At 38.2% G+C, this 16,134-nt stretch overlaps 2 protein-coding genes across 2 annotated transcripts; both read left to right on the top strand.

Annotated features, from left to right (window-relative positions):
* The first annotated feature begins 325 nt into the window (after nucleotides 1-325).
* Nucleotides 326-8,694, top strand: LOC139121809 (eukaryotic translation initiation factor 3 subunit J-like). Its single transcript, XM_070687007.1, has 8 exons — nucleotides 326-464; nucleotides 564-652; nucleotides 2,467-2,515; nucleotides 3,544-3,659; nucleotides 3,887-4,007; nucleotides 5,145-5,312; nucleotides 5,731-5,804; nucleotides 7,527-8,694. The coding sequence occupies exons 1-8, from the start codon at nucleotides 452-454 to the stop codon at nucleotides 7,629-7,631; spliced, it is 735 nt and encodes a 244-aa protein (XP_070543108.1). The 5' UTR covers nucleotides 326-451; the 3' UTR covers nucleotides 7,632-8,694.
* Nucleotides 8,695-9,542: 848 nt separating this feature from the next.
* LOC139121808 (tripartite motif-containing protein 2-like) lies at nucleotides 9,543-16,065 on the top strand. Its single transcript, XM_070687006.1, has 4 exons — nucleotides 9,543-9,717; nucleotides 10,433-11,569; nucleotides 12,379-12,684; nucleotides 13,745-16,065. Exons 2-4 carry the CDS (start codon nucleotides 10,909-10,911, stop codon nucleotides 14,560-14,562), a joined length of 1,785 nt encoding a protein of 594 aa, XP_070543107.1. The 5' UTR covers nucleotides 9,543-9,717; nucleotides 10,433-10,908; the 3' UTR covers nucleotides 14,563-16,065.
* The last annotated feature ends 69 nt before the right edge of the window (nucleotides 16,066-16,134 follow it).

The following is a 16,134-nucleotide window of genomic DNA, read 5'->3' as shown; positions in this document are numbered from 1 at the left end:
GAATTTACCAGCTACGTGCACATGAGGTAGGCTGGGTAAAAGAAATAGAGTTCTGTGTTTCTTCTATTCTGAAGTGATTTCCAGACCCTCAATTCCCTACTCCGTCACCGAAACCCACTTTCTCTCAACTAAGCTTATCGTTAGTTGTCAGAGTTGTGCTCATAGTTGTAAGCTTACACTGCATAGCCAATAGCGTTGCAGCATGCCATAAGCCGTGTTTGTTCCCCCAGCCATGTAGAACTATCGATATTTGAACACTTCAAGAACGAAACTAGGGTATATATCAATCTATCGAGTATTGCGATCACTTATTTGAACTGCACTGCTTCAGTGACGTTGATGTCAGCAATGCGCCGGGGCAAATGCGGTAACAGCATCTGAGAATTGGGGGCGTAATACTTCACATTTCTTGCGCAATATCCCAACATGCCTTGCGGTAAATCGAAGCAAAATGGCGGACTGGGGTGAGTAACTCTGAACACATGGCATGTAACATACGTGATTTCTGAGCGGAAAGTATTTCTTTGCTTGATTCTAACACGTGTCATTCTGGATTATAACAGAAGATGATAACTTTGACGTTGATGCTGGTTTTACCAAACCCTCACGAGGTGACAAGTGGGAGGGAGAAGATGAAGACGAAGACGTAAAGGTGTGAAAATTTATATCTTTAGTAGTACAAGGCCTTACATGTGTATGGTGTATGGAAATATTCGACGCAGTTAGCATGATTTTGGTGCTCGTAGGTTCTTATTTAATTTATTAAGCTTGTTTCCTGGACGGGCTTGGGAATTATCAAGCGTTCATTGCCGTCGTACAATCGATTCCCTAAAGTTGTTTTCACGAAAGGTGCCGGAAAATTCAGTGGGTGTGAACCAGCTGTCACAGGCGTAAGTGTCAAGCGTTCAAGGGACACAGGCTACAGCTGTACAGTGTGCTCACACAATGATAATTTGTAGTACATGTTTCTCCGATACAACCGCTATCATGAAGAAGAACGGAAAGACCCCATCAGAAAGAAATAACCGTGGTTCAATGATCTATTGATTGATGCCTCTTTCAAAGCGAAATGACACTTCGACATTCAGTTTTTGATATTTGACCAATGTACAGTGTGTTGTGGCTGCTCTGATCATAGAAGTAGGAAACCTCCATTTTCAAATATACCATCTTGCTGTTCATGATGTACATGATCCACTGATATACACAGACTGTAGTCTGTGGTCGGACTTAGAGGTAGCCAGTCTCTCTGGAACAGAGCCAGCTGGTGACCGTTTTGCTTATAGTCCCAGCATAGCTGCAAAATTGTAGCGCTATGGTGAGGCGGTCGGTGATTTTTGGTTTTTGCGACTTCGCTCACCAGTAGCGCTACAATGCCGATGGCCCTAGGGAGTTTAAAATTACAATGCCGATGGCCCTAGGGAGTATAAAATAAGTGCATCCCACTTGACTATACCTGTTGATGTGAAATGCTACATATTTACTGCATTTGGTCATACCGATTTATCACTACTGAAGACTAAACACTATACTACACTTAACCTTCTCATGTATGGGGTTTGGAATTTGTTCAAACACGTCGATCATGTTCCATAAACATTGAGCGTGGGGCATCCGTGTTTCTGGGAGCCGCCATTACCGGAAGTTGGTAATGGCTGCTCCCAGAAATGCCATCGGCATTGTAGCGCTACTGGTGAGCGAAGTCGCCAAAACCAAAATTCACCGACCGCCTCACCGTAGCACTACAATTTTGCAGCTAAGTCCCAGCACTGTGTCAGTAGGAGCATGGGGTAGCAATACAATTTACGACCTCCATGACCTTGAGAAAATCTTAAAATTAATTCTCATATCATATTTTAGTGTAAAGTGAACATAAGTCACTGATTGACAAATAACAAAAATGGGGAGGGAGGGGGGTCAGTCCACCACCATGAGCTGATAAAGGAATATTTTTCATGTTCCACATATTGATAATAAAAATGAAATGGCACTTCAATTGTTAACACTGTTAAATTATGCCCCAAGATACTGGAAATCTCATATGTGCTTGTGAAGGGAAATTCTCTCACATCACCTCCACATGAGCTGGAAGAAAGGTACGGATCCATTCAGGTTCAGAAGTTGGATACATCGGTGATAGTCCAGGTCACTAGACCCTTCTATCACCAATGTGACATTTTCTCTGTGACTTATCAGTCATCTGCTCTATTGTCGAACCTAGACTTTGAATGGATTGCAGTACAAGCAAAATCACATACAGAAACAGAGAAGTATGTGTATTCCTGTGTACGCACTTATCTGCATGTATTTGTTTGTGCCACTATATCATAATATGGTATCTCCAGGTTTCCATTTTCCGTAGAACACAGCAGTAGTCGGTCTGACAGAGTGAGACATTTCATTCCAGAGAATGTGCATCGTACAGGCAATGCAGTCACGGTCTTTATGTATTTTGTGTGAATGTAGGATAGCTGGGATGTGGACTCTGAAGAAGAAGAGAAACCAGAGGAAAACAGTGAGTGTAATTTAACACAAACCAAATAACATATTCCAACCACTCCTCCCCTACCTGTTGTATGCTTCATTGACCATCCTGTACTTCACCACTTTTCCTGCCATGTTCCTATTTCACCATCGAGTCAAGTTCGTTAAATCTAGTGAATCACAGTATGTCCCATTTTGTGCATTTTAACAAAATATTTGAAGGCCTCTGAAATCACAGATACTGTATTATTTTCATGGACTAAAGCTGTTGGAACAGACCAAGCCAAATGGGTGGAAATACGTATGGTTTTGGCTCAAATATGCTTTTCACTGAGTTGGCTGATGGGGAAGTGATACTGTCTGGCAGGAAAAGGGTTATTTGTAGGCTAGACCTTGAAGGTGATAAAGGTCTACAGTGCCTGTATAACTGTGTGTCAATATGCCGTCAAAGATGAACAAGCTGTGTACAAGAGTTTGAAATTTTTTGTACAAGGTCTGTTTGTATGTATGGTATGGATATCTGCACTATTGAAGTATATGGTGTCATGACAAGAATATACATTAACACTCTCACTGATCGTAATCTTGCATTTCTGTAAAGCATCATCAAACTAAAAACAAAGCTGTTTATTGTTGCAAATGTACAGTTTAGTGCATTCCCTTCTGTATGGATTGTTTCATCAAAGTGAATAAGTACTTAATGCGATTTATTCTATATATGTATAACTGCAGTCCTTCCACCAAATGAGGGACTGTGGTTCAACCCTTTTACCACCATGGTTTGGCCCAAACCCGTTGTTTTCCATGATGATTATTTACCTGTTTACGCTGAACTGGGGATGGACAGGGTAAGAGCACACCATTGTGCATAAAGTATCATTGCAGAATAAGGGTAGTCCGTGCAAAATATTGGAGCCCTCAGATGTATGATTTTAAAAATGTTTTAGATATTCAGTTATTTGAAATCATATCATGTTGAATGGATTTATATTTGTTTTGTCTTTGCACACAAAAATACATATACTGACAACGTATCATTACCTGTCTTCTGCATGTTAGACACAGAAGTTAAAGCAATCCAAGTTAAAAAGAAAAGGAGTGTGAAAGATGCCATCAAAGAAAAGGAAGAGAGAGAGAGGAGAGAAAGAGAAGAAAGAGCTGAAAGGGAAGAGGAGGTAAATTTATACATTAATATGTTCTGATATCTTCTTTGTAGTTATGATATCATTGGACCCTTACTCATTTTCTGTCCAAAGGACTGAAACAAATGACTAGAGGACTAGAAAGGACTGAAAATTCTGGTGTGTCAATTTAAGTTCATGTCAAGTTTCACACCCCGAGGATTTTTATTCCGGATTTGTATACACTAATGATGACATGAGATTTCTGTTATGTGTTGCAGGAGAGGAGACGTCTTGAGGAAATGACTCCAGAAGAGAAGGCTGCAGAAGAAGCTGCTGAAAAACTTCGACAACAAAGAATCGTTGAAGAGTCTGATTTTGAATTGGCAAAAGAAACATTTGGTTAGATTGATTTCTTTTCTTGTTTATCGTATTCGATGCCAATTGCTCAGAAAATAGAACGGAGAATGAGTTTATTGTATGCCGCGGTATCATCATGTGTCAAATTGACAATGGGCCAGTACAGAAAGTTTAATTTGTTATATGCTTTACCAGGATGGGCACAGTTGACAAAGTACCACCCCTATACCATATTTACCAGTGTTTCCCAGGTAAACATGGTACACACATGGTACTTTGTCTTCTTTGCTTAGATGGCTAAAGTATATGACAAACTTGTCCTCATACAGTATGTATATGTACATACGTAAGCAAAGCCAGTGATACCATGGTGTGGGACAACCAATATTTCTACCTGAAGCAGTAAGCTTCCTTTCCAGCTCTTTTGTATACCAGCCAGTGTTCTCAACAGCTTGGGAAAAAAGAGAGGAATAGCTAATGTACAATTTGCATATTATTTTGTTGTGAAAATATATTCTTTTTGTATAGTTATTAGCATATGAATAGATTGCTCCAAAAACAGAGGGGTGGCCCATCCCTAACATTCCCCGTTTGGAGAACCCTGCCAGCTAATACTTACCATGCTTATGGATGGATGTGATAAAACTGAATACACAACTACCTTTGGCTGTTGATTTGTCAACTTACCTTGATACTACTCAGACCACCAAAGACTGACTGGACTTGCTCATCCACACACAGATATCTGTAATGTCACAGTCACTTCGTTCATATGCATGTGGAAGTTTCACCATCCCATCCGTATTGCCGTATTCAGTGGCCCAAGTGCAGGTCAAACCCAAATTAGTGATGGAAGGGTGGAAATACCGTGTCTGCAGTGTGCCAAATGTGTACTAGACATTTGTTATTACAGCAATACTGCATAGAAGTCGACTTCCTTGTGTTGGAAAATTAAACTTTTGACATCCGCCCCTAAATATACCAATCTTCAATTGTGAACAGTTTCTATCTTTGCAGTTTAACCCTTTTACCACAATGGTTTGGCCCAAACCCTCTGTTATCAATGGTGATTGTGGACCTGTCAACAGGGAAGTAGGGGTGAATTAGATTAAGTTAACCCTGAGTTTAAACTTGAGTGTAGAATGACAGCATGTAAATAACATTTTCTCTTTCTTGCAGGTGTTCCAGATGATCCCACTAGATTAACATTAGACTCAATGAATCCATCATCAAAAGAAGAATTTGACAAGTACTGCAAACTTTTAACAGATAAACTTTACAAATTTGACAAATCACCGCATTATGTTAACTTTCTAGAGAACCTTTTCAGAGATTGCTGCTTAGGATGTGAGTATCCTTCATTTTTGAGTGTGTTTTTGTCTATTTATTTCATTCTTGTTCAACAGTGTCAGATGTCGAAACCCACAACTCAGATGTGTCCTATGTGATCTTTTAAACTTGAAGCTCTATGCTGTGGTTAGCATATGTGCACCAGTTTTCCCACAATAATGCATTCATTGTGCACATAATCAAACTTGGCCCAGACAACCATTTTTGTGGTGATTTCACGATGCATTCATTCCGAGATGCTGGGAACAGATTCTTTCACACTGGGAAGGGTTTCTGTCATGCGTGGATGATCAGTAATGTATCATTCCAGTGTAACAAAAAATATTATATTCTGTTCATCGGGGCGGTTGAACTTTTATTTGTTTCAGTATCTTAACACTTTTAATAATTCTAATTGTGTGGTCCTGTTTCGCAGTGGAAGCTGATGATGTGAAGAAGTTAGGTACAACGTTAACTGTTCTCGCCAGTGAAAAGGCAAAAGTAAACAAGGTAAGAATAATAGAATCCCACACCCCAATGGACTGAGATGGAATTTCTCACAAAAGTTGGAGTTCCCAAGGAGTGTAAGACATTCCATCGTAGCCCACTGGGATGTGGGATTATTTTTCTCATGTCCCTTCAATAGTTGAGAAAATTGCTGTTGTAGTATTTTATTGTAGAAAACACTATTGTCATCAATCGCTTTCTTTGATTTATGTAATTTCCCTTCAAAAAATATAGTCCAAATTTACTCACATATAATGCTAAACAAAACATGTTGATACTGAAGTTTTCTTCTCACTACTCCAGCAGCATGTGGTGTTAATAATTTGGCGATGTACTCGTAAAAATTAACAATAACTACATTGGTCAATCTTCATACATATTTGTCACCAACCTGGGAGTGCAAAAACCATTTAAGGGCCGTGGATAATTAAAACATGCACACAGTAAACAAAACTAATTGCGTTTGCCCTCAACCCCCCCCCCCCCCCCCCCCCCAAAAGTTTGGAAGTGCAAAAATCCAGCCAAGCCTCATTCTGTATCTGCATACCAACAATTGGTAATTACATCGCTATGAAATCACACATACGCTACCGACCACCCCATCCCCTTATATTCCCTCTAAAGTCAATCTCTGTTCAGTGCCAACTCAATAATGACGCAACCAACAGAATGAAATGAACAGTGTATCCAAACTGATTGTTACATTATTTTACTTGTGCACTGATTCACATGTATGTCAAAAGAATGCTGGTGTAGCGCCGGTGCCGTACTGGCCTGGTACACGCTAAACAACATAGCGCGATATTTTGCCATACATAAAAAAGTGTAGAGAAATGTTGCAATATGAAAACTTGTAGTGCGATTTTTGCGCGCGCACAATAATCAAAATACAGCCAAACCCCCTCCCCCCCAACACAGAAGTTACGTTTACAGTGTGCGTATTTTAATTATCCAAGGCTCCTTACTTTAGAGTGTGTTGTCTGCCTTCGCTATAGTTTTCGTTTTATACTAGACCCCCCATTTATCAAGTGATACGCACAGCTTGGATGCAGGAACAGCAAAGGATCAATAAGCATTCATCAAACAAACATTTATTTCACTGGCATAACAACACAGAGTGTGAGAACAAATCAATCCCACTCTGGTATTCTCATTACTCCCAGCATACAGTATACTGGGGACATGAAAAATGTCAATCTCCAGTTCAAGAATGTGAGCTGCTGAGTGTGAGCAAAAGAATACACCAGCTGTAATTTGTATGTTTCTTTACCCGTGCATGAAATGTATCTATCTACAGTTATCAAAACAAAATTCCTGGAAAATTTATCTGCCAAAATCTTGATTTGATGAAAATGATGCTACCAAGATAGTATTTTCCTTTATGTCTGGTCTGGTTTATAATATAGTTTGCTTTTTAATGTAATTTCTTTGACTTTTACAAAGCCATTCCCATCTTGATATAATTTATTGACATCCAAGGAGGTATTGTTTTAGCCAAAATCCTTTGTCCTATAACATACATTTTTCATAAAATGGATTTTTCCTCCGAAGTGACAGCTTTCTTTACTCCATAAGCTTCAAAATGGACTCCCAACAAGAGATAGACAAAAACAGTATTGGAAATGTTTGAGAGTCAAAATATCTACCCCATAGGTGCATTCTACCTTAATATACTCAAATTGAAGTATTGTTGTTTACCAACCAAAACCATGAATTCATTTACAGGCTAAAGGCAAGACAAAAAAGAAGAAAGGTGCACAGATAAAGGCTGCCAAGAAAGACGAGTTGGAAGACTACTCGCAGTACGACGAGTACGATGATTTTATGTGACACAGGCCTATCATCAGATATTTACTCACTTTTTGATTGGACAGAGCATGTGCATCACCTTTGACCCCACCACACATGGCGCAGCTTTGATGCAGAGGGCAGGGCAAACGAGATGATCACGTCTCAGTCTTTTCCTCCTTCCACGAAAAATTTAATAATCGATTTCATTTTTGCATAGCCTGAAGTAAGATGACCACGCAAGTGATGGTTTTACGGGTTTATCCAAATCATGCAATTCCGAGTCGGGTAACTCAGTGTGAGTTTGATTTGAGACATTTCAGAGGGAACAAGACGGCTACAAAATTATTCCAGTTTCAAGATTGAGATTTGTACAAAAACAATGAAATAAAAATTATTGCAAAACTAGCTTCATTTTTTTCAAATTTTGAAAGAAAACCCTGAAAAACCAACTGCAGAAATTGTTTATTAGCCTAGAAGTCTTACCATAATGTTATGTGCTAAGTTATTATCATACATGCTTTTCATAAGGTACTGTGAAATTTTTGTCAGGGAAAACCTTTCGATCTGACTGCATCATTCCTCCTGTATTTTGATGAATAAAGAAGACATGTTTGGTGCAGTTTCTCAGACATGATATTGTTTTCCTCATGAATGTTCAGGTAAGGGGTGTCATCGTATGTCAGTCTTGTCTTGGTCAAGTTAAATAGGGTTAGACCATAAAATTTCCTTTACTTTTTGAAGAGGAAACCCATGTTGGACAAATTCAGCAGTATGCCCACCATTTTGAATGCTGATTATGGGTAACAGGTTATGTAAATGAGCACCTTTGCTTGTTGCATGCAATTTCTTCCACAGTGACAATACTTGAACAATTTACCAGAACAAAGTCTTTGAATTCTTTGAATCTCAAGTCACTGTAATTAGACATTTCGCAATAGATCTAGTATTTTAGACCGGTAGTATCACACCCATATGACTATTAGTAATTTGTATTTAGCATTCCAGTTTGACTGGATCATGCATCTAGAAGTTACAAATAAATGAGTGTTCATCATACTCATTATTGCTGTCAATTTACTCAATAAAATAATGCATCATTTCATTGGTTGTGTCTACGTTTGTATTTTTCATCAGACGCACTTGTGACAAACAAGATTGTAACTCTGACCTTTTCACCACTATGGTTTGGCCCAAACCTATTGTTGTTGATGGTTTTGTGTGGACCTGTTTACTTTGAATGCGGTCAACAGGTTAAGGATTTTAATTGAGATGTCATTGATACGACGATGTCAAAAATTGCGCATGCTAAAGCGAGCTGACCCTGAATTATGTCACAACACCGTCATGAGTATGTAGAAATACTTGTCTGAAATTTTTAACAAGATTTTGAGAAATGCTGACATCATGAGATGAGTACTTTGTCATCAGTGATGCCATGATTTGAAGCTGTAAAAGTCTAATATCAAGTCATCCTACCGTAGTCTGCAACAATAAACACAGGTGCAATACACGGCAAATTTGAGGTTCTGTCAACAGCAGCTGCCATTGTGTACATTGCAATATTTAGTGACAAACTCCCAGTCAAGATCAGTGCTATCCTACTGTGCTGTACACAGAAATCCTGAATTTTTTTCCTGATGTAGTTCATAGACCAATGAAAAGCACCAAAATTTTTGTTATTTATGAAAATCTGTGTATCAAATATTTGTCTACTAGCTCATTCAAAAACAGGCTGAAGTATATCTATCATGGCACAACTTTAACATTTCAAGCTTCTTTACGTGTAACATGCTCACCGCTGATTTCCTGTAAAGTCCACACTTACCATTGATAACAATAGGTTTGGGCCAAACTATGGTGGTGTAAGGGTTAAGGATATAAGCATACAGTTAGGCCAGAACAGTCAGCAGTAGCTAGCTGGCTATTGTTGCCAGGGAAGTTGTTACAAAAAGATCAAATGGTGTAAAGGTCAGTCAGGGTCATACAGGTTCTGCTGATGCATGCATATCTGTGCCAGTCACAGCACACTCACGACATTGTGGAAGATTGGGCAGTCACTTGTGCCATTCCCAAACTTAGTCTTGTTACACATTCAAGTGACTCAAATTGGAAGAGTTCACTACAGGTAAATTTTACAACATACATAATGTACTTGCTATCCAAAGTTTAAGTTTGAATACTGTTTACTGAAGATGGTGAAATATGTTGTCTTTTAAAGGCCACCTATGGGAAGAACGTACAGCATATGATTTGGAAGCCCTGCAGTTGTACTGCATACACCTCTGTAATTACTAGTCAAGCGCATACTGAGATCAAGCCACAGAACACTGTATATAAAATAAGATTTTCAACAGATCTTGAACTGAGCTGTTATTGTTAGTGTTTTAAAGCACAGATGTGTAGTAAACTGTACAGTATACTTTGTTGTAGGTGTGTATGCTGATTTGCATATGCATAGGTACCAGGAAATAGATTGAAAAAATATCTCAGTAAACTGACCAGTAAATGCACGCCATAGATCTCGATACATCAAACACAAAAAACACAGCTATGATTGAGAAGATTTTTGACGTGCATGTTTCTTAAATGTTAGCTAAGTATGATTGGTTTTGCAGGACTTAAACAGATAATGATATGAAAGCACATGATGATTATCGAGGGTGGTACAGTTACTAAAACTATTGTGTGATCTCGAGGAACCCCCTAATGTTGATAGAGAAATTTAGCCATGGCATGAAACAATTGTTCAGCAAAACCAATTGTAAGATACTTCTTAGTATGTACCTGCTGCATGGTTTGTAAAAGATGAAACACAACATTTGGTGTTTTATTATTTTCAGTGAACTTTGACAGAATACAGCCATGGCTTCATCAGTAGACATCAGTGAAAGACTGCTAACTGATATTGATGACAAGGTATTGCTGTGTGCAATTTGTATGGACCGTTTCAAATCACCGAAAATACTGCCTTGTCATCACACATTTTGTGAACATTGTCTCACAGAATGGGTCAAAGCAAACAATGGCCAGCTGTTATGTCCAACATGCAAGAATCAATGGCCTTTATCATCTGGAGGAGTACCAGCTCTCACCAACATTCGATTTATGAATGACCTTTTGGAGGTTATCCATGATGTTAGTCCTGGAAGGGTCAGTGAGGCGCCAGTCTGTGACGGGTGTAAGAAAGAGGCAAAGTACTGGTGTGGTGACTGCGGAGGACAATTTTATTGTGATGTCTGCATAAAAACTCATAGAGCAATGAAAGTCTGCCAAGGTCATGAACCAATGACAATGAAAAATTATAACGAATGAAAAGATGTCAACACAACACGTCAGAATGACTAAAGCCAGATTCTGTCCTACTCACTGTAGTACTAAATTAGAATTCTACTGTGATACTTGTCAAGTGCCAATATGTCATAAGTGTACAGTGGTTGACCACCCATCACCAGATCATAAGATGTTATCACTAGAGTCAGCGATGGAGAAGTATATGCCAGAAATGAAAGCACACTCCCAGAAAATTGCTCAGAAAGTGAGTGATTTTAAACTAAGAAAGGACAGAGCACATGATGTTCGACAAGACTTGGATGCAAACAGGTCTACAGCTGAACAACAAATTAACACACTGTGTCAAAAGTTAGTCGATGAAATTAAACAGCAACAAATCAAAATGCTTGGTCAAGTTGATGATATCTACATATCAAAATGTAAACAAAGTGATGCCAATATAGAACTTCTACATAAAATTGCGAGTGCAGAAAGTATCCATTCATATCTGAACCATCTCTTGGCTTTTGGTGGAGCTGTGGATATCATGACGGCACAAAAACAGATAAAAGATCAACAGCAGCACTATGATGATCTGACCAATGTACCTTGTGCTGACATTGAAAATGACCTGGTTTTCACAGAAAATCCTGACTGTTTACAGATTGATCTTGGTGTTGTCAAAGAAAATAATCTGAATAAACCAGGTGTGTATTAACCCTTATCCTGCCAAGTTCATATATCACTATCCGTCACATTGGCTGAAATCAACTAAAATTTATATTATTTAATGAAGCACAATATGTCCAATACGGTGTATTTTGACAAACAAATGATTTGAAGGCCTATGGAAACAGATATACCATACCCTGGTAAATATGTTTTTGTATTGACTAAAACTAAGACGGTGAAAATACATGTAGTTTTGGCTAAATACTGCTTTTTACTGATTTGGCAGATGGGGAAGTGGTACTCATCAGGAAAAGGTTAATTTTGAACAAGAAATTTTTGAAAAGAAATTCGGCAGCACTTATTCTACTGTTCTTATAATGTACTAGATTATATAACACTAATTCGACTGGTGTCTCTCATACCAATTAAAGTAAAAGGAAACAGACATTTGTGCCTTATTGCTCAAGCTTCTACTTTGTACTAGAAATAATTTCATACCATTGATTTGTAACACTGCTTTGTCATTGTGCAGTCTAATTTCCTACAAGGACATCTATTTACTTGGATATATTATTTCAAATTTACTAAATTTCCCACCAATCAGTACTGAAGGGAACTTTGAACCTATTTCTTTATTGAGTGCTTTCTTTCCATTGGCAGAACCAGATTTCTTGGCAAGGTATGTTTTTCTTAAATAATAACAAATTTGTGCATAAAATTATTGCCACAGGTGAATACAGTTAAATAAGCACAGTTTAATTGTTTAATATGATATGCAAGCTGAGTGAAGGTGTCTACATCTGTTGTAAGAATTAATTAATTCAATGTGTCTACTGCCCTGCAGGTAAACCAATACAGTCTGAAGTAAGGAGGAAAGATGGAGATAGGATGGAGACAATCACACACACACAACTCCAGGTGCAGGCGAAAGAGGAAAATATGACAAAGCAGAGTAGTAACACTGGACGTGAAGTGAGTGGAGAAAGAGAACCTGGTGATGTAGGAAAGACAGAGACACAGCCTCTTGTAGTGAGAGCCAAACATCTTCAGCCAACAAAAGAAGTCCAGTTAAGAAAGGGAGATGGTACTATAAAGGCTGCTAAAACCAAGCAATCAAATCTCAGACCATGTGCCATGAAAGGTTCATTAGGTGAGTGAACTCCAGGTAAACAATTATTCAGTACAAGACCTGAATTTTGATTTTACGGCTTTTTACACATTGCAATTTAAAATTGGCCTGACTGCTTAATATTCATCACTAGGGTTCATAAAAATAACATTGAACAGACTGGAAGGAAAATGTTTCTTGCTTAATGTTGTGATGAATTTATTTCCATTTACATTTGTTGTTCTGCTGAACAGAACAAATTGAACAATTTGTTGTTTGGCATTCTGAAATATAAATTGACAATTCCACCACTGGCTGGAAATGTTTTGAAGCCATTTAGTTTGGTTAAACCAAAAACAAGCTAATAGGTGTGTAACTCATTTTAAGTCCATCATGATCAAAGTCAGATTAAAGAGAAGTGGAAATGTGCCAGAAGGAATGCAATTAGAAACATATAGAAAACATGTATATCCATTTTGAAAAAGGTAGTATATATTAACCCTTTGAACCCGGCTCGGACAGAAATGTCCAATGATGTCATAGAGTACCAGGGGGTCAGGATGCAAAGGGTTAATGTTAAAAAGGCAATAAAATATGAAATAAATATATAAGACTTCACCCCAATGGACTGTCATTTTCATGCAGTGTACATCATCTATCTCAAATTTCAAGCTATATCAGCAAACACACAGCTTCATGTTACATGAAAACTAAACTTCAAACCATTCATTTGCTTGTATGACTTTTACCCTCTTTACCTTGTGGTCAGTTGGATAGATGGGTTTGTTGGGTCAAGGTCCAAAGTCAGGACAGAAGTTGAAAATTCAAACTGATTTATAGATTTTCACAAAATATAGAACAAATCTACCCATAATACAAGTGCTATATTGGAACAAAAGCACGTCTTGAAAAGCAAGTTTTATGAAACAAAATTTACATGGACATTAAAATGTCACAGTGAATACAAAAATGTTTAGAATTTACTCTGTTTAATTGTAATTTTAATGCAGTTTGATTTGTATCAATATCTAGTATCAATTTCAAGCTGTGTTTGTGAGAACATGGCAAATGTATTGAAATTCCTCTCTCTTTGACCTTATAGGTGTCTGGTCAAAATTCAAACTCGAGGGTCAAGGTCCAAGTCCAGGACAGAAGTTCAACAATCCACGTGGTTTAACATTCCACAACGATCAACTTCTGGTGTGTGACAAAAGCAACAACATGGTTCAAATACTGAACCAAGACTACACATGTGAGAAGGTGCTGGGAAGTTTCAGCGGTCAGTTTGCCAAGCCATTCCAGCCACAGTCCGTAGCCGTCTCTAAGGACAACCACTACTACATACTTGATGACAGTAATCTGCAAATTATTGTTTGTGATCAAAATAATAAAGTTATCAGAATAATTACTTTACCTGCAGACATTGATCCCTGGTGTATAGCTCTCTTGAAAGGGTTTGTTTTAGTCACTGATGCCAAACGTAGTAGGTTACTCAAGTACACTGAGAATGGTCAGTTTATTGCAGAGGTTGGTAGTGCAGGTAGAGGCCAAGCACAATTCAACCACCCCCGCTTTGTTGCTGTCAACAGTAAGGATGTCGTCATGGTGTCTGATTGTTGGAATGACTGCATCAAGTGTTTTGATACTGAGTTCAATTACCTGTACCAATACGGTCAGCGTGGTGACAGCGATGGACAGCTGTACCGCCCTGCCAGCATTGCCGTTGATGGCGATGACAATGTGTATGTTTGTGATCGATACAATGCTAGAATTTCCATGTGGAGACCGAGTGGAGATGGAACATGGAGAAGTCATTTATTCCAACATGAAGTGATCCAACCCTGTTATATTGCAGTCAGCCGAGACACAGTCTGTGCTACAGGGTGGAATGACAAACATATCACAGTATTTTCTAAGTAGACAGAAACACCAAGATGATGTGTATGTCTGCATTTCATCAAAATATTGGATTTTTGTCAAAACTTTTGGGGCAAAGTCATTTTCCGATGATCATGCAAGTGTGATGATGAACAAGTCGTACTGTTTACATTGTTTACATTCCAAAAACCATCTGTTTCTCAGATTTCAGCAGAAAGATAGCTGTCACCTCATGTCTAGAGTGTACATGAACCCAAATGATGTTGTTTTTTGATAATTTTCATTTAGAAAATTTAGGAACTTTGACATAGGGGTGCCTTACAAGTCACAATCCAGTTACGGCCTTGACATGTCGGGCCAACGGGACAGCGCGATGGCATTCAGTGAACCGATGATAGCAAATTGAAAGGATCACGTTTGAACATTTGCAAACAAAACACTGAATGATCACAGTACATCTTTGACAGTCACTTCATCTTTTAGGAACAAATTTCCTATATGTGAGTTATTTTGACTGATTTTTAAGTTATGAATAATAATTTTGACAGTGTACACTGCAATAATTACACATCCTCTCTATTATCATCTCCACTAGACTAGGGCGGATTGACAATTGAGTGTGCAAAATGGATTGTTTAAAAAATACCTGTGCATCCAATGATATCTCCTTTGATTCCACACAATAGATGTTGATTCCATCATTGTAAACAACATAAATGAGGAAACCATCACCACTGATCTGCCTCTATCAAGGTTCACGTAGCTTGCATAACATAAGTTCATGTCATGAGGGCCATGACCACAGGACTGAACAACAATGACAAGTGATGTCAAACTTTGAAGCTTATTTTAGAGAATTTCAGTTCACAAATTTTAGTTAAGATTTCTCTTTAAACAATAGTGTAGATGTTTGATTCAATTTCTCTCTTGACATATGAAACAAACCCTTATTCACTTTGTATTTATAATTGGTAGCTGATTAATGGATAAAATTTACATTTTTTGACAAATGGACACCAACTAAAATAAAACTTTTCGATGTGATGATACACGTAGACAGACTACTTCTGTATCATAACAGCACAAAAATTGTCTCTAAAAGGGAGGGGGTCATCCTGTCTTCAGCTGTGCAACTTCCTTGTTGAAATTGGGGATGAATGTTGAGCAAATAAGAAGCATATTTAGCATTTGATGCATGTTTATACATAGTTCACCAGTTTTGTAGCTTTACAATCACTGCAAGACTTTGCCAAATAAACTTTGGTCGCATTCCTTTGTTTACATAAAGCTGCTTCAGCAGCAGTCACCAGTTTCAGTACAGCCACCATTTTAAAATTTTGGATATCAACAAGGAATGTTATGATATGTTGTGCATAGCAACAAACCCATTGTACGGATCCCATTTGGGTAGCTGCAGATGGGACACCCCTCCCTTTAATTGAAATGAAAAACTGATTTGTTGTGCCCCAGTGGTCTTATGTCTTTTTAGTAGTGTCCTGTAATTTGTTTGTTTTAAGAATATAAAATCACCATCCTTCACCAGAATCATTCAAGCACCACTTTCCTTGTTAGTAAAGCATATCGCAGAAGTGGAACTCTGAGCCAAAAGAACAA

Source organism: Ptychodera flava, chromosome 21 (assembly GCF_041260155.1).
Source record: "Ptychodera flava strain L36383 chromosome 21, AS_Pfla_20210202, whole genome shotgun sequence".
NCBI lineage: Eukaryota > Metazoa > Hemichordata > Enteropneusta > Ptychoderidae > Ptychodera > Ptychodera flava.
The sequence above is the reverse complement of the archived record's forward strand: the minus strand, read 5'-3'. Positions and strand labels throughout refer to the sequence as shown.